Source organism: Enhydra lutris, unplaced genomic scaffold, assembly GCF_002288905.1.
Source record: "Enhydra lutris kenyoni isolate GAN:26980312 unplaced genomic scaffold, ASM228890v2 scaffoldscaffold21, whole genome shotgun sequence".
NCBI classification, from domain to species: Eukaryota; Metazoa; Chordata; class Mammalia; order Carnivora; family Mustelidae; genus Enhydra; species Enhydra lutris.
Genome location: NW_019154105.1, coordinates 23064037 through 23081039, shown reverse-complemented (window position 1 = coordinate 23081039; position 17003 = coordinate 23064037). Strand labels below are relative to the sequence as shown.

Genomic DNA, 17003 nt, shown 5'->3' with positions numbered 1-17003 from the left:
CTGCTGATAAAAGGGTTACAAGTGCTCTGATAATTGCAGAATAGACTGGATGCCAAAAAGATATAACCTGAGTCTTAAGATTCTCAGGTAGGGGGCACCTGGGTGGCTCAGTGGGTTAAGCCTCTGCCTTCGGCTCAGGTCATGATCCCAGAGTACTGGGATGGAGCCCCACATCGGGCTCTCTGCTCAGCAGGGAGCCTGCTTCCCCCCACCCCCTTCTGCCTGCCTCTCTGCCTACCTGTGGTTTCTGTCAAATAAATAAATAAAATCTTTAAAAAAAAAAAGATTCTCAGGTAGGATTATGTAAGGTGAGTATCTATTTGATTCCCCAGTGTTCATTCTCCCTTAAGTAATAAAACCCCCACATGGTCTCCATTTCCCCAGGATCTCTCAGCTCTCTTGTGGGTGGGTGTGACCATGACTTGACCAATGGACGATATGAAATGTGTGCGATTTCCCCCTTCTTTGAAATAGGCAAACTATGCGTTCTTTACTCCCTTTCTGTCTTGCCACTTGCTGGGAAGGGAAGACAACCTGAGCAACCACCTTAAACCTAGAGACAAAGCCACGGAGTGTTCCAGCAGCTGGAGACTTGGATGACTGTATGGCGCAGAGGTACCTACTCACTTCCATCTTCCTTAAGCCAATATATTTTGGAGAAATTCATTTTTTGCCATTTTTTCATACGCCAACTATTGTGTTGCTCTCTCAGCTAGGCTGCAAGAAATGACATCTGGTGTTTTTTTCTTTTTTTTTTAAGTTTATTTTTTTTGTAATCTCTATCCCCAACGTGGGGCTCAAACTCATGACCCAGAGGTCAAGAGCTGTATGCTCTTCTGACTGAGCCAGCCAGGCGCCCCAACAACTGGTCTTAATAAATAAATAGTGTGAAAAAACTGAACATAGCTGAACTTCTTTTTAGGTATTTTGGGGTCTCAAATACATACATATACATACCTTACAAAAAAATAACTTATTTTTATAAATCCAGTACATTACAAACAGGCACAGTCCTGGGTGGTTTAAAAAGGGTGGGAACAAAGAGAGCTTTATTATACTTATATTTAATACAATTCAACGTATGTAGTTATGTCTAGTATAGTTAAAATTCAGTGTGAACAAGATCAACATCAACTATTTATCTATTTTTTCTTCTTCTGCAGATTGTACACAAGGGAAGGAGGCTTCTTGGTTTTATAGGCCACGCTTCCCCTGAGGCGCTCTCCTTTGATGTTAACGATATGCGGCAAGAGAGGGGGCCGGACTGTCAGAACCGTTCCTTGAGGTGTGTAGCCTCGGAGATGCAGTCTGTCCTTCAGTTGAGCTGTTACTGCAACCCAGCCTATGTGGGTAAGTGACAGAACACACAATGGAGTCAGCAACCATCTTATTCAAAACACCAAGCTCAAGCTCAAAATGGAGCACTGAAGAAGGCTACTACTCTCTTTCGCATGTTTTTTTAAAAAAGATTTATTTGACAGAGAGAGAGAGAGAGAATGAGCACAGGTAAGGGGAGAAGCAGACTTTCCACTGAGCAGGGAGCCTGATGCGGGGCTCGATCCCAGGATCCTGAGACCCATGACCTGAGCCGAAGGCAGACGCTTAATGATTGAGAGCCACCCAGGTGCCCCTCTTTTGCTCTATTTTATAAGAAAGCATGCATTTGTGAAAAGGTACAGATTTATTTTTATAGTAGGTTGCATTTAATGAATAAACTAATATGTATTTCCTAAAATCCTTAGTCTGCGTCCGTTAAATGCACATTTCTATAAAAATACATCGGAAGTCAGTAAGGGGACTTTGTTTACCTTTTTTTTTTTTTTTTAAAGATTTTATTTATTTATTTGACAGAGATCACAAGTAGGCAGAGGCAGGCAGAGAGAGAGAGGAAGGGAAGCAGGCTCCCGGCTGAGCAGAAAGCCCGATGCGGGGCTCGATCCCAGGACCCCAGGATCATGACCTGAGCCGAAGGCAGAGGCTTTAACCCACTGAGCCACTCAGGTGCCCCGACTTTGTTCACTTTTTAAAAGTGCCTGGTGTAAAATTACCTGCAGAAGAAAACTTGATGTCTGCCACTGCTTTAGATTCCCCAAGTCCTTCTTTTAATATAATGTCTTCACCAACAAGAGGAGGAAATCCTGCCATTCGTTCTTCTCCACCCATTGGAACCTGCCATTGAAATAAATATTCTCAGCTACTGAAAACCCCAAATCACTTCCTGTTCAAATGGAAAGCATGGGAGCTCTGTGAGGAGATGAAGCCTGTAGATACAAGTGCCAAGAGCCTCAGGGGAGTGTTTAGTGATGACCTCCTGACAGTGGCATCTTGTTTTCTTAGTTTACACTATTTGTACAGCCCTCCAGAAAGCTTTACAGACTAGTGTTTGGCAATTAAGGTAACATCCTTCAAAATACCTTAGTTCTCATAGGCCTGGCTGGCCTCAAAGATTAATCCCCGCCTCATTACAAGTGAAGGGCATGGTATAACGGGTAAGGTTCAGCTTCTGCTTACAGATGTGTCCATGCATGGGAAGTAACTGGATGATTACTTACTAACAGATCTCTCTGTGTTTAACACTGGGGACACAAGACACAAGATGTTACCAAAGGGAGTTAGAAGGTGGAGATAACATGCAAACAACTTACGAGGTAAGGAATGTGACAGGAAGCATCTATTAAGCATGATGGTTGTGGTGGAAGAAGTAATGAACACGTTTTGGTTGAGGAAAACATTAATGAACAAGCAGTATCTGGGAAGTATTTGGAGACATAGGTTGGAGTTACTGGAATGGTATTCTGGGTTCGCATCATGTATAGACACAGGAACAGGAAAAAGGACGGGGAGTTCAGGAACTGTAGTTGAACTGTGCAGGGGACGTTGTCTGTGGATGAGTGTGAGGCTATCCGTTTAGATTTCTCAGTGATGTGGAACTACCAAGGAATTATAAGCAAGAAAAATAGAGATAGGAATAAAAAAGTACCGTGGCCTGCTTTGCATTTTTGAAAGATCTCTGTAGTGCAGGGTGTCTTAATGTTGGCACTATCAACATCTTAGGCTGAGTACCTCTTTTTTTTTTTTTTTTTTTAAAGATTTATTTATTTGACAGAGAGAGATCACAAGTAGGCAGAGAGGCAGGCAGAGAGAGAGAGGAAGGGAAGCAGGCTCCCCGCCGAGCAGAGCCCGACGCGGGGCTCGAGCCCAGGACCTTGGGATCATGACCTGAGCCGAAGGTAGAGGTTTTAACCCACTGAGCCACCCAGGCACCCCAGGCTGAGTACTTCTTGGTTGGGCAGTGGGGAGGCTGTCCTGTGCATTGTACAATTTTTAGCAGCATCCCTGGCATCTACTCAATATCCACCAAGTTGTGAGAAACAAACATGTCTCCAGTCATTGTCAGAGGTCCCCTGGGGGCAGACATCAACCTTGGTTGAAACCACTGCTTTAGTGGCTGTGGAGGTGTATTTGGGTTGGAGGTGGGAGGGCAATAAAAGCTGGAAGCTAAGAAAATACTTCTGGATCTCAAAAACAGTCTCATGAAATCAGATTACAGCTTGGATTGGGAGGCTGGATTCAGTGACAATTAGGAGGCAGGGCTGACTTTGGTTTGGGAGCTAAGAAAGCCAGGAGGCAGGAATGAGTCTCAGAGCAGCCCCCAAAACAGATTTCCGTTACAGTGGGAGAGAAGGCTGGGATTGCTGCTTTGGAAAGTATCTGATGTCCACTCTGAAAACTACACAGATGCATGGGGGTAGAGAACCACAGAGTTCATTTTTATGAGAGCCATATTATACAAACTAAGGTAGTTTTCTTTCCTGTAAGTTCTCCAGCTGTATTTCAACTCGTATATTATTGTTTTGTCTAAAAACAAAAAAGTGAGCAAATTTAATAGGACAACAAAGGCTTTTAAGTGCAGAAAAACCAACAGGTCCTGTATTGCTGATGGCCCTTCTGAGCTCACCCACCCTGTGAATCCAACAAGTCTCTGGAATATTCATTTTGGGGGAGAAAACAATGGAGTTTTCATTTCAGTCCGGCTTTCTTAGGAAATACAGAGAGAAAGAAGCATTTACTTCTCATGTGAGGTTTATCCTTAGCCTCTTTGAAGGGCAGGTGTGTATTCTGGGTTTTGGCTTATATTCGGCTGCATAAGCATTAATTAATTCTAAATCACCTCTGCTGGACGCACCTGATATTTCTGTAGATGTGTTCCGTCATCACAGACACTTACAGAGCGCTTACAGCAGTGGCCTGCAACTCAGTCCTCGCCACAACCTTGTGGCATAGGTCCGACACAGAGTCACTTAGCTTTGGGGGTGGTGGAACAGGGCATTTGAACCCAGTCTGGCTCCAGTGATCTTCAACATTGTACAACAGACACTGCACATTAACTGCGTGTATGTAATGCCTTACTAAGGTGAAAACAGTTTTCACACAGTATTTGGTGAACTCAGTAAGAACAATTTCAGTGATACAGTAAGGGCCAGATGGGACTGCAGAGGATGGGACATGAGGTGCACGTGTGATATTGGCTGTAAAAGAAGGGATAAGTAGGACACTGAGTTTTGTTTTGTTTTTTTAAAGATGACAGAAACTGTAACATACTTACAAGGGGAAGAAAGGAACTAGCAGAGCAGGAGTAAAAAGCTAGGATAATCTGTAAGTGCCTGGGATTAAGAACCTCGGAGGAGAGCTTTTCCACTAGGCCCAGGACTTCTCAACCGTGGCCTATGGACATTTTGGACCAGATAATTCTTTGTTGTGAGGGTCTGTCTTGTGCACTGCAGGGATGTTCACCATTATCCCTGGTTCCGTCCACTGGATGCCAGGAATGCCCCTACTTGTGAGAAATGTATAGCTTCTCTTCACTCGGCATTAAACCAACACAACTTTCTGCAATGATGTGACAGCTGGGCAGTTGGAAAGCAGCTAGTGCAACTGAAGAACTAAATATTAAATTTTATTTATTTATTTATTTTTTATTATTAATTTATTTATTTGTTTTTAAAATTTTATTTAAACTGAAATAGCCACTCATGGTTATGGTATTGGCCAGTGTCATTTAGAGAGAACACAAGCCTATAGCTATTCTAAGATCAGTCCAAACAACATCCCTTGTCTAATAGGGCCCATCTGACTTTGTAGCCAAAATCCTCAAGCAGAACAGGTGAGGAGAGAGCTAGCTGATCATGTAACAAAAATGGTATGTCCAACAAAGGCTTTCTTAGCAGGACTGTGGGACTTCACAGTGTAGGTTAACCTAACTGTGTAATCTTCAAAGTGTGTTGCCTCACCTTGAGTAATGTATGACCGGCATGCTTCTGATACACCGTATCTGCCCTGTCCAAGGAAGTAATATGCACAGGGAGGAGGTTGGAAGCCACAACTGTAAACCAAGCCGACTGATTTCCCTTAAGAAAGGAAGAAAATAAGTTATTTTACAGAATGAAAAACTTGCAAAACCAACACATTACAAATTACAATTAATTACCCCCCCAAATCAAGCTCCCTTTATAAGTTAAATGGAGATGTAAACAAATATAAATAAAGGAAATACATAAGGAGGGGCGCCTGGGTGGCTCAGTTAAAGTGGCTGATTCTTGATATCAGGGTCGTGAGTTCAAGTCCCATGTTGGGCTCCACGCAGGGCATGAAGCCTACTTAAAAAAAAAAAAAAAGAAAAGAAAAGAAAAGAAAAAAGTATATACATGGAAATATAAGTTAAAAGGAAATGCTTTAATTGTGCCAGTGTAAAGTTAGGTTTAACATTCTGTGGGCTTTAATGAAGATTATAAGGGTTTTAAGTGTGTAAGGCTAAACTACCAACAAATTATGAAAAGACACAAAACCTAAGAAATATGCTATAGCAATGGCCTATGAGTTACATATACTGTTGCTGGATACATCCATGTTTCATTCCCTTTTTCTTCTCACTTTGGGAAAACAGGGAGAAATTCTATAAATACTCTAAGATCCTGGAATGATGCTATATAAAAGAATATCAAACAAGAAAGCACATACATAATTGCACACGTATCTTGGGATATAAAGAAGTGTGGCTCAGGTAGTGGAATGCGTGACTTGATCAGGAGTTGTGAGTTCAAGCTCCACACTGGGTGCAGAGATTACTTCAAAATAAAAACTTAAAAAAGTGTGGGATTTATTTAACACACACTAACTCTGTACGTATTTTTTTTTTTTTTTAACCTATGACTTCCATGTGAAACAACACCACAGGATAGGGACAGTATCTTTTCCTCATACCAAGCTGTATGGAGCATTCAATATCCTAATGAAGATCTAGCTTTAGAGACCTACTACTTGTTTTTCCTCCCCATTTCTTTTTCCCAAATTTTTATTATGGGTATTTTCAAACAAGCAAACAAAAAAGTATCAACATTCCTTTTAGTCATGAGCTAGTTATCAACAATTTGCCAATCCTGTTCATACATATGCATCCTTAAAGTAAACGTAGGTAATTTTTTAACAGTACAGACTTTCCTTACCTGCAGAAAATCTATGCGGCCTATGGCACCCAAAAATAGAACCATTCCTGGTTTAAGCACAAAAGTTCTTGGAACAATGGAATGTGTCGGCAAAACAGTATTTACTTCTTTTTCTGTTAGAAGGTTTAAAATCTGTAAGGCAGAGGGCAGATTTTTTAGAGAATTACCTTTTTTTTTTTTTGAGACATACTTTTATTGGAGATATGGATGGCTCTACTCTTTTTTTAAGATTTTATTTATTTGACACAGAAAGAGAGAGATCACAAGTAGGCAGAGAGGCAGGCAGAGAGAGGGGGAAGCAGGCTCCCCGCCGAGCAGAGAGCCTGATTCGGGGCTCGATCCCAGGACCCTGAGACCATGACCCGAGCTGAGGGCAGAGGCTTAACTCTCTGAGCCACCCAGGCTCCCCAAGGATGGCTCTACTCTTGCTTCACAACTTAATACTGAGCAAAAGAACTTATATGAGAGTGTGAGACTTTATATGTCAGTAGCATCCCTGAAATGTCAAAATTGATGTGAACTGAAAACATTGATGTGTTAATCCCAAAACAGCACATCTGTTCTCTCTCTCCATCAAGGCTTCTAGGGACCAGTAGCTCTCAGTTAAAGGTAAGGCAATATGCCACCTTCTGTCCCAGGCAAGTATGCATGCATTAAATGCAAAATGGTCCCCTCATTCTAGGAGCAGTTAGAGAGCTTTGAAGAAGCCTTTTCTTAAGTCTGGTCTTCAGTTTTCTTATTTCCCTCAGATGCTTAGCAAAAAATGACAAAGTTATGAATCCTCTGGCTTCTAAGGATGAAGAGTTCCTAAAGACTAGAGAAAACAGAAAAGGAAAGCCAGCAAGCACAAGATTCTGGTAGGATTTAAGGAATAAAAATCTGATTAAAAAAGAAAAATATTATGGGGGCTTTGGGGGCTCGGTTGGTAGAGCATGTGACTCTTGATCTCATGGTTCTCAGTTTGAGCCACACACTGGGTGTAGAGGTTACTTAAAGTATTTTTACTTAAAGTATTTTTTTTTTTAAAGTATTTTTTTAGGGCACCTGGGTCACTCAATCAGTTGAGCATCTGCTTTTGCCTAAGGTCATGATCCTGGGGTCCTGGGATGGAGTCCTGCATCGGACTCCCTGCTCAGTGGGAAGTCTGCTTCCCCCTCTCCCTCTGCAGCTCCCCCTGTGTATGCTCTCTTTCCCTCTCTCAAATTTAAAAAAATAAATAAATAAATAAAAAAACACAAAACATTTTTTAAAAAAGAGAAATATTAGAAAAGGTAAAAAAGTGGATAAAAAACTTTTATGAACTTGATTCGTTTTTTTTTTTAAAGATTTTATTTATTTATTTGACAGAGAGCTCACAAGCAGGGAGAGAGGCAGAGAGACAGGGGGAAGCAGGATCCCCGCTGAGCAGAGAGCCCAATGTGGGGCTCAGTCTCAGGACCCGGAGATCACAACCTGAGCTGAAGACAGAGGCCCAACCCACTGAGCCACCCAGGCGCCCTGAAGCTATAGACTTATAAGGAAGAGACAGGACACAAGCAATTATTCCAGGAGCGCAAAAAAGTTAAAAGATCTACATGATTCTATGACATGGGGGACTAAATAGAGCATAATTCTGAGAATGAAACTAAGTGATCCAGACAGGGCAGAGAATGAAAAGAAGCTAAGACACCACTGTGGTTTCATAGGCATATACAGACATAATTAGGTAGAATAGGAACTAGTGTCGGTAACCAGATTCAAAGGAAACTGATTAATGGATCTGTTGTAAGGCTGTATCCCGGATGCATTCTTCAGTCAACCCGTGACTTGGATGATAATCAAAATTGCAAATGAATAAAAAGTTGTGAGATTTAATGAGTGTGATGAGTGTGTAGGATATGGGCTTAATTTAATGAGATAAAAGAAAGTTGCCCAGGAGATTGTAACTGGAGTAAAAAGACGTGTTAAGGGCAAGACAGGTGGAGTTAATCTTATTCTAAGTTGTGCTCATCTGAGGGTACTTTATACTTTAGTTCTTAGTGTCACATGTATATATTTTTTAAAAGATTTTATTTATTTATTTGACAGAGACACAGCGAGAAAGGAAAAAGCAGCGGGAGTGGGTGAGGGAGAAGCAGACTTCTGAGCAGGGAGCCAGATGCAGGACTCGATCCTAGAACCCTGGGATCATGACCTGAGCCTAAGGCAGCTGCTTAATGACTGAGCCACCCAGGTGCCCCAGTGTCATATATTTCTTAAAAGATTTTATGTATTTGGGAGGGAGAGAGAGAGGGGGAGAAAGAGAAGGAGAGAGTGAGAGAGAGAGAGCACGTGCACAAGCAGGGGGTAGGTACAAAGGGAGAGAAAGAAGCAGACTCCCCACTGAGCAGGGAACCTGATTTGGGGCTCCGTCCCAGGGTCCTGGGATAATGACCGGAGCCGAAGGCAGATGCTTAACCTATTGAGCCACCCAGGCACCCTTTAGTCATATTTTAAAGACAGAAACAAATTAGAAGATAGTCTGAAAAGAGGCCTGAGTTAATGAAAAGCCTATTTCTCAGAACAGTTGCAAGCAACAGAGAAATCGTCTGGATTATGTCAGCACAGTAAATGTTCAGTATTTGTTGGGCGAACAGAATAGAGTGAGGAAGAGACAGGACATGGCACTTTAAAGTAGTTCAAAGTCTAGCAGAGGAAACAGGCATTATGTTCATTTGGAGGAACAAAGGGTACAAGTTACAGGGAGACTGTTCAGCTCCACACTAAAAGCAGGTCAAAGGCCAAATGGGATACCGTGGGAGACAAGCGAACACTGCTTCAGGGGATGGTTGAGTCCCTCCTTATTTCAGTTTAAGCTGGATGGATATGTTTAGAGGGAATTCAAGCACTGAACGGGTGGGCTGAACTGCAGCGATAGTTATGTTTCTTCCAACCTCAAAATCTAGGATTTTATAAATGTCTCCCTAACGAAGTAACAACCACAATAACACAAAGAGGTTGTGAGCAGTGGAGCCTACCAAATGGAATACAGATCTTGACGGCACATAGATCACCCTAAACTGCTTCTATGAATGAAACCAGAACTGAGTCTAAAGTGAAAGGATATGCCTTTCCTGGGTTCTACCAATGAAGACGGCACTCGTGCAACTGAAAGTTCATAGTTCCAAAAGACATCAAATACATACACAATTTTCTTTTATAATTCCAGGGGTGTCGTGAAACCAGTGGGCATCTTTCACATCTTGCGGGGTCAATTCTACTCGTTTGGTGGATTTATCTGGAACCACAACAGGTTCATTTTCCATGTCAAAGGCAAGTGCATCAGCATCGAACTCAAAGGCAGCTTCCTCTTTCCGTTCTTCTGAATACAAGAATGTTCTTCTAACTCTTCCTAGAACAAGTTACATTTTAAGCCATTAGTCATTCCTTTGAAGCTTTTGATTCCAGACAGGTAATTCTTATTCTCCTCACCTGCATCAAAAAATAAGTCTAAGTAAGACTAACTATGGTGTAGGGAAGCAAGACTACAAAGATACCTTTGCTCTTCCTATTTCAAAGGCAGTGGAGGTCAGATTCTTGCAATGGCAAATATGTTGCTAGCTGTGTACACTGGGCAGGGGCGCGGGGGGAGGGGGGAGTGTTGGTGAGGGGAAGTGCTGGTAATCAAACTGTTTTCAGTGAAAGAAGGTTGAAAAAGATACCAAGGGAAGAGGGACAATAATCTGATTTAAAGCTGCAACATGGAGTCCACAACCTGTGCTGGTCTGCAAGGAGAGGGTGCTGTTTCCCAGGGAAAATGCTTCCACTGCTGACAACGGCTGGGTGGGCAGTTGTTGCAGGTTTCCCCTCCGGGATTTCTCCAAGTACCTATTGTTTCAGTTTTCTTAGCACAAAGAACTCTGGGTTTCCAAACAGCAGCCTTGCCTCTTTGTTCCAGAACAAGGAGAGTAGTCTCTCCCCACAAAAACTGGCTAGCCCTAGGCAGCTATATTTCAGGTTGTTCAACAAAAAATTTTAGCATAGCCCCAACAAGAGTTCTCCTATAGAAGATGCTTACCTACTACATAACCATGCTTTTTCAGGTGATTAAGTTGATGTTGTTCTTGCTGACTAAGATCTTCTTCAGCCTCAGCTGCAGTTTTTTCAAGCCTTTTTTGTCTTTCAAACATCCTGTAAGGTGTTGGGTTGCAAATAGGAAACTTCAGAAGGTTTAATGTGGTACCTGAAATGCCAAAGGATAAATATGTTCTTATAAACACTGTCTAAGAAGAGGGAATAAGGGGAGGAAAATTAACATTTTTGAGGAGCTACACTGACCTGTGTACTGGAATTTACTTCACTTAACCTTCATGACAACCGTCTACAAGATCATTCTTATTTTACAGATGAGGAAATGGGCTCAGAGACAGGCCCAAGGGCTCAACCTGGGTTTGAATGCCCAATCTGAAGACCTGCTTTCTTTCCATTTTCACTGCATTACTATCCAGGATAAAAGCACTTCTGTGTAATTTAGCCAAAATCCTGGACAGAGAAGAACAGCTTATTAAAGTTAAACACTGGTTTCAAAGGAACAAATGAGGCAGTTTTGCCAACTGTTAAATACCAACAGGGTCACAGAGGGACCCATTTTGCAATTATATAAGTTTCTTAAAAACCACAAAGTTGAGGGAAGCCTGGGTGGCTCAGTCACCAGTCACCACCAGGGTGGCTCAGTTAAGCATCTGCCTTCAGCTCCAGTCATGATCCCAGCGTCCTGGGATGGAGCCCTGCATCGGGTTCCTTGTTCAGCAGGAAGCCTGCTTCTCCCTTTACCTGCAGCTCCCCTGTTTGTGCTCTCTCACAGATAAATAAATAAAATCTTAAAAAAAGACAAACAAACCCGGGCGCTTGGGTGGCTCACTTGGTTGGGCAACTGCCTTCGGCTCAAGTCATGATCCCGGAGTCCCGGGATAGAGACCCACATCGGGCTCCCAGCTTCACTGAGAATCTGCTTCTCCCTCTGACCTTCTCCCCTCTCATGCGCTCTCTGTCTCTCTCCCAAATAAATAAATAAGATCTTAAAAAAAAAAAAAACCCACAAAGTTGACTTTTTTTTTCTCAAAGCCACAAATCATATAGCATTAGTGAATTATTCAAGTATTAAGTGTGTATAGCATACTGATCTCATGAATTAACTTAAGATACGAAGAGTAAGACTGAGTGGGTGGAAGTTTAGGAAGTAAAAGAAGGAAAAAAAGTAAAAAGATGGACTTTCCAGAGAAACAAAGAAGTAAAGCTATCAGGAAAACCTCCAAAGAGAGCAGGAATTCTTGCTCTGTTCCCTGGTTCATCTACAGTGCCTACAGAACAGTGACTGGAACATAGAAGTGCTCCATAAATATTCCCTTGGGAAAATGACTAACATATACTAAATTTCCAAGCAGTAGACTGACACAAAAGAGAGGTGTGACCAAAGTAGAGAGAGAATTTTAGCTGGAGAGGGAGAAGCAGGTTTACCGGCTGAGCAGGGAGCCTGATGCGGGGCTCCATCCCACGACCCTGGGATCATGCTTTGAGAGGAAGGCAGAGGCTTAAGGACTGAGCCACCCAGGCGCCCCAGGAAGAGTTTTTAAATGGAAGGCTCCAGATAGCCCCCGGTGGACATTAAGAAAGGATATACTAGGTACCTGGGCTGCAACTAGACTTTCTGCATCTCAGAAAAGGGGGCGGGCCTCCTAAGACTCACCAGGCCAAGGCGAGATGGTGGCTCTGTCGATAGCTTCAGCGCCCTTGGCGATGCAGTAATCGGATTCTAGGAGCGTGTTGAACAGAGTGGACTTGCCAGCGTTGGTGGCGCCAACCAAGTACACGTCGCCGCGGTAACGCCAGGAGCGCTGAAGCACTGTGATCAGTTCTTCCACGCCATAGCCAGTCTTGGCGCTAATGAGCCGCACATCCCTGAGCACCGTGCGAGGCCTGGCGGAAGTATTCGAATTCTCCGTCCAGTCTGGCTGCCCGCCCTCGCCGGAGTGCTGGGGCCCTCGATGGCCACAGGACCGCAGGAGCCCCGCGCGGGTACAGTCGTCCCACAGTCGCTCCCGCAGCCGCTGCAGGTAGCCCGGCGCGTCCTGGGGCAGCAGATCCACCTTGTTCCCCAGCACGATTAGCTGCTTGGGGCCCACCAGCGCGGGCAGGTCGGGCAGTAGGCCGTCGGGCAGATCGAGCAGGTCCACCATGTAGAGCACCAGGGCGGGCCCCGGGCGTCGCAGCGCCGCGCTCACCAGTTCCAGATACTGCTCACGGCTCATCTGCACGCGCAGGGCGCGCCGGTGGTGCACCAGCAGCCAGCAGCGCTGACACACAGTTCGCGCCAGCCCGCCGTCGGTCTGCGCCGCCGCGCTGAGGAACTTCTCGCTGGGCAGGTAGCCGGGCACGCCGGGGTCCTGGCAGTGCAGCTCCGCTCCGCAGCCCGAGCAGTTCAGGCCGCTGGGCCGCACCGTCGGGTCCGGGTGTCCCACGACCGGGTATACCCGGCTGCCGGCCCGTACCTTTTGCCGCTGCCGCTCGTCCCGCCGCTGCTGCTTCTGTCGCTCCTCCTCCTCCTGCCGGTGCTGCAGCTCTCGCAGCTGCTCTTCGAGGTTCGGCGCGGGCTCGGGCTCGGGCTCTGGGACGTACTCGGGGAACAGAAAATGCTCCTCAGTGTCAGTCCTCCCTTCGTAACCCCCAGTCGCCGTTGAGCCACTGGAAAGCCTATGTCCCAGGCCCGATGGGTGCTGGGAGGAGGAGGCGGCCGCATATCTCTGGAGAAGGGGCTCCCGAGGTACATGGTGCGCTACGGTGGTAGCCGATTCCCGAAGTAAAGGCCACAACACCAGGCGGGTGAGGCGTGCAGGCAGCATGGGGAACGCGACCCTGGGTAAAGGGGCGGAGCCACGTGCGCGCAGGCGCACTGGGGTTCGAGATGCGCGTTAAAACCTGACTTAAGCCCGGGACTACGGGTGGGCTGTCATTTGTCGGAAAGCGCCCTTCGACGTCTCCTTTCGAGTCTCATCCTGTGAGTTCTCGCGATGAAGGATCTGAGGCCGGAGAACCCGTTCAAAGCTACGTCAAAAGTGTCCGCGATTAGGCTGAGCTGTGTGGGCTGGAGTGAGGGTTTGTGTCCTTTCAGGCTTCTTCAGCGCGCCACCGCCGGCAACGTGCTTTTAGTGAATCACATTATTTGAAAGTTTCATGTTTTTGGTCTGTGGAAGTGCAAAAAAAAAATCATATGCCTCATACTCACGGCCTCAATTAAAACCCCTTATTAATAAATCTTTTTTTTTTTCAGGTGTCACTATTTGTGCAACAGTATTGAAAAACAAAAAATTTAATTGGCGGGATCCGACCGTCACGGTAGGAACCGTCCTCCCAATCAGCCACTGGAGGCGGTGGTTTACGATTTGCGCGTGCGCAATTCTAACCCTCACCAAACCGTACCCTCCCACTTGCGCAGGCGCCGATCTTACGTTGGCGGCTCTGTGGGCGGCCTTTGGCCTGAGAAGCAGAGCTTTCTGGGAACGCCGGAGACGGAAATTACTCTCCTCACGCTGCGGGTGCTGTTGGCTGCGCTATTTTCTCTTGATTCCAGGAGTTAGGAACTTGGGAATCGTTTGCCAATATGTATGACGCGGACGAGGGTAGGTAACTCCTCAGAACACTCTGCGACGACCTAAGGAGGGAAAAGAGGGGGAGCTGAACCAATTGAGGGTTCGCGGCCTCCCCCTTACTCGCGGCTCAAGTGTTTCCAGGGGAACGAAGCTGGGATTGTGAGAGATGGAGGGTGCGGGGAACCGCATTAACGCTCCTGCGCGGGTAATTCTTGTTCTCTCCTCGTTCTGCTCCTGGCTAAGTCGGATATCGCCTTCCCGGATTGAAATGGCGTGCGGAGCAGTAAGACAGTTTGCATCGTTTTGACTTTGAAGCAAAGGGCTCCTTTCTTGATTTCCCCCAAAGCCAGAGTGAATTTATTTCGAATAGTTGAATTGTTTAGTGTCGGCCTGTGCCGAGCATTATGCTAGGCTTTGGAAAGAATATAGTGTCTATGTCGGGGCGTTCCTTCATGCTGTCATATGTCTAAGTAAATTGTCTTAAAAGATGACCTTTAAATTTCGTCTTCCCACAGATGGAAGAGTTTTCAGGTGTTCTGTATCCTATTGAATAGGGCCAGTATGTCTTTATTTTTTCTTTTCACATGTAGAATTCTTAGTAGAGTCTATTTTCATTATGTATTTTTAGTGCTCGGTCTTCCATACTCCGCAGCTACTATTTTTTTTTTAAAGATTTTTATTTATTTATTGAGAGAAAGGCAGTGAGAGAGAGCACGAGCGAGGAGAAAGTCAGAGGGAGAAGCAGACTCCCCGTGGACCTGGGAGCCAGATGCGGGACTCGATCCCGGGACTCCGGGATCACGACCTGAGCCGAAGGCAGTCGTCCAACCAACTGAGCCACCCAGGCGTCCCCGCAGCTACTATTTCAAACCGCTTTTTTTCCGACTCCCCGTCTTGTGGCCACCTCTCCCGTTTCTCCTTATTCCCAGGCCACTGCATGGAGAAACAGAAGCAAAAGCGTAAACTCTGCTGTTTAAACTTCCCTTTCTCTTGTCTTGAGTCTGAAAACCTATTAGCATCACTAGATTTCTTAACTCCTATCTCAGAAAAAAAGTTTAAAGTTTTTTTTAGCTTAACTTTTTGAGTGGGTGGCATAGTCTTATGGCTCTCAAGGTAGTAAATATAAAAAGGTTAAAGTGTGAGGTTTTATTCTTGTCCACCATCTGTGTAGCGTGAGCCCCCTCCACAGTAGGTTCTCTTTCCAGAATGCTTTATGCATAGTCAGGCAAATATAAATGGGATTCTGTATTCCACCCTTAAAAAAAAAAAAAAAAAGGTAACACCTTTTTCTGGGTGTGTGTGTGTGTGTGTGTGTATTATTTTTAGGAGATTTTCCTGAGCACCTCATTTTTTTTCACACCTACCAGTTTGTACGAATGTTCCTTAAGTAGTGTTTTGTTGATGGGTATTTGGGTTATATCTGATCTTTTTCTGGTTCAAATAGTGCTGTTATGAATTATCTTGTACATGTAATTTTGTCCAATGCAAGTATGTCTGTAGGAGAAATTCTTCGATATAGAATTGTCAGCTCAAACAATATACATGTTTAACATTTTGCAGATGGTGCCAAGTGACCTTTATAGAGATTATACTAGTTTGTATTATTTTTTTTTGAAGATTTTATTTATTTATTAGAGACATAGAACACAAGTGGGGAGGAGAGGGAGAAGCAGGCTCTCCTGGAGGAGGAAGCCTGACATGAGGCTCCATCCCAGGACTCCTCATCATGACCTGAGGTGAAGGCAGGCAGACACGGAATGAGCCACCCAGGTGCCCCAATATGTTCTCATTAGCAATGTATAATAATCCTATGGGAAGAGAGTTAAAGTTATTTTATTTATCAGGTCTGTTCCAGCATTGAGTCTACAGTCCATTCCTGCCTTTGTCCTTTGATACCTTTTTTTTTTAAAAAAAGTATTTATTTATTTATTTATTTGAGAGACCGCATAAGTTGGGAGGAGAGGAAAAAGCAGGCTTTAGCAGGGAGCCTGACTTGGGGGTTGATTCCAGGACCCTGGAATTGTGACCTGAGTTGAATGTTGGTGCTTAACCAGCTGAGCCATCCAGGTGCCCCTCTTTTTTTTTTTTAAGGTTTTATTTATTTATTTGAGAGAGCACAAGCATGAGTTGGGAGGAAGAGGGAGAAGCGGAATCCCTGCTGAGCAGGGAGCGAAACATGGGCTCCATCCCAGGACCCCAAGATCATGACCTGAGCTGAAGGCAGATGCTTAAACTGAGCCACCCAGGTGCCCCATTTTGATAGCTTTATTGGATATACCCTTATCAGTTTTTCAGACACGTCTTTTCACCTGGCTTCTTTTTCTTTTCTTTTCTTTTTTTTTTTAAAGATTTTATTTATTTATTTGTCAGAGAGAGAGAGGGAGAGAGAGCGAGCACAGGCAGACAGAATGGCAGGCAGAGGCAGAGGGAGAAGCAGGTTCCCTGATGAGCAAGGAGCCCGATGTGGGACTCGATCCCAGGACGCTGGGATCATGACCTGAGCCGAAGGCAGCTGCTTAACCAACTGAGCCACCCAGGCGTCCCTCACCTGGCTTCTTTTTCTATGTGAAATATTAGATCTCTTGTACTTTAAAAAAAAAAAAAAACCAAAAAAAAAAACCCAAAAAAACCACACACACAAGTTAAACTCTTCATTGTTGTTAAACTCTTTGTTTACTTTTTCTTCCAATATTTAGCCTTTCTCCATTCATTCACAGCCATGCTTCATTCATTCACAGCCACGCTTCTTAAAAGAAATAGGCTCTTTGTTGTTTCCAATTCCTATTTTCCAGTTTCTCCTCAACCTATTCCAATCTAATTGTGCTCCAGCCAGTACATTAAAACAGCTCTTTTTTTTTTTTTTAAAGATTTTATTTATTTATTTGTCAGAGAGAGA

At 44.5% G+C, this 17003-nt stretch overlaps 2 protein-coding genes across 3 annotated transcripts in view; one reads left to right on the top strand and one right to left on the bottom strand.

The window, feature by feature from the left end:
- Positions 1-1018: 1018 nt before the first annotated feature.
- Positions 1019-13372, bottom strand: LOC111149291 (nitric oxide associated 1). 2 transcript variants are annotated; one of them, XM_022506278.1, is made up of 7 exons: positions 12208-13372; positions 10540-10704; positions 9668-9873; positions 6504-6635; positions 5292-5408; positions 2049-2169; positions 1019-1342 (listed from the first exon to the last, which is right to left on the bottom strand). In XM_022506278.1, the coding sequence occupies exons 1-7, from the start codon at positions 13358-13360 to the stop codon at positions 1143-1145; spliced, it is 2094 nt and encodes a 697-aa protein (XP_022361986.1). In that variant the 5' UTR covers positions 13361-13372; the 3' UTR covers positions 1019-1142. The 2 variants fall into 2 exon arrangements, with proteins under 2 accessions (XP_022361986.1, XP_022361987.1); XM_022506279.1 differs by lacking the exon at positions 6504-6635.
- Positions 13373-13736: 364 nt separating this feature from the next.
- The window catches only part of LOC111149241 (RNA polymerase II subunit B), a 48157-nt gene continuing 44890 nt past the window's right edge, over positions 13737-17003 (top strand). Inside the window, exons 1-2 of the mRNA XM_022506198.1 lie at positions 13737-13853; positions 13954-14137. Of these exons, the coding sequence (XP_022361906.1) occupies positions 14119-14137 (19 nt within the window). The 5' untranslated portion in view covers positions 13737-13853; positions 13954-14118. The remainder of the gene's footprint in view (positions 13854-13953; positions 14138-17003) is intronic.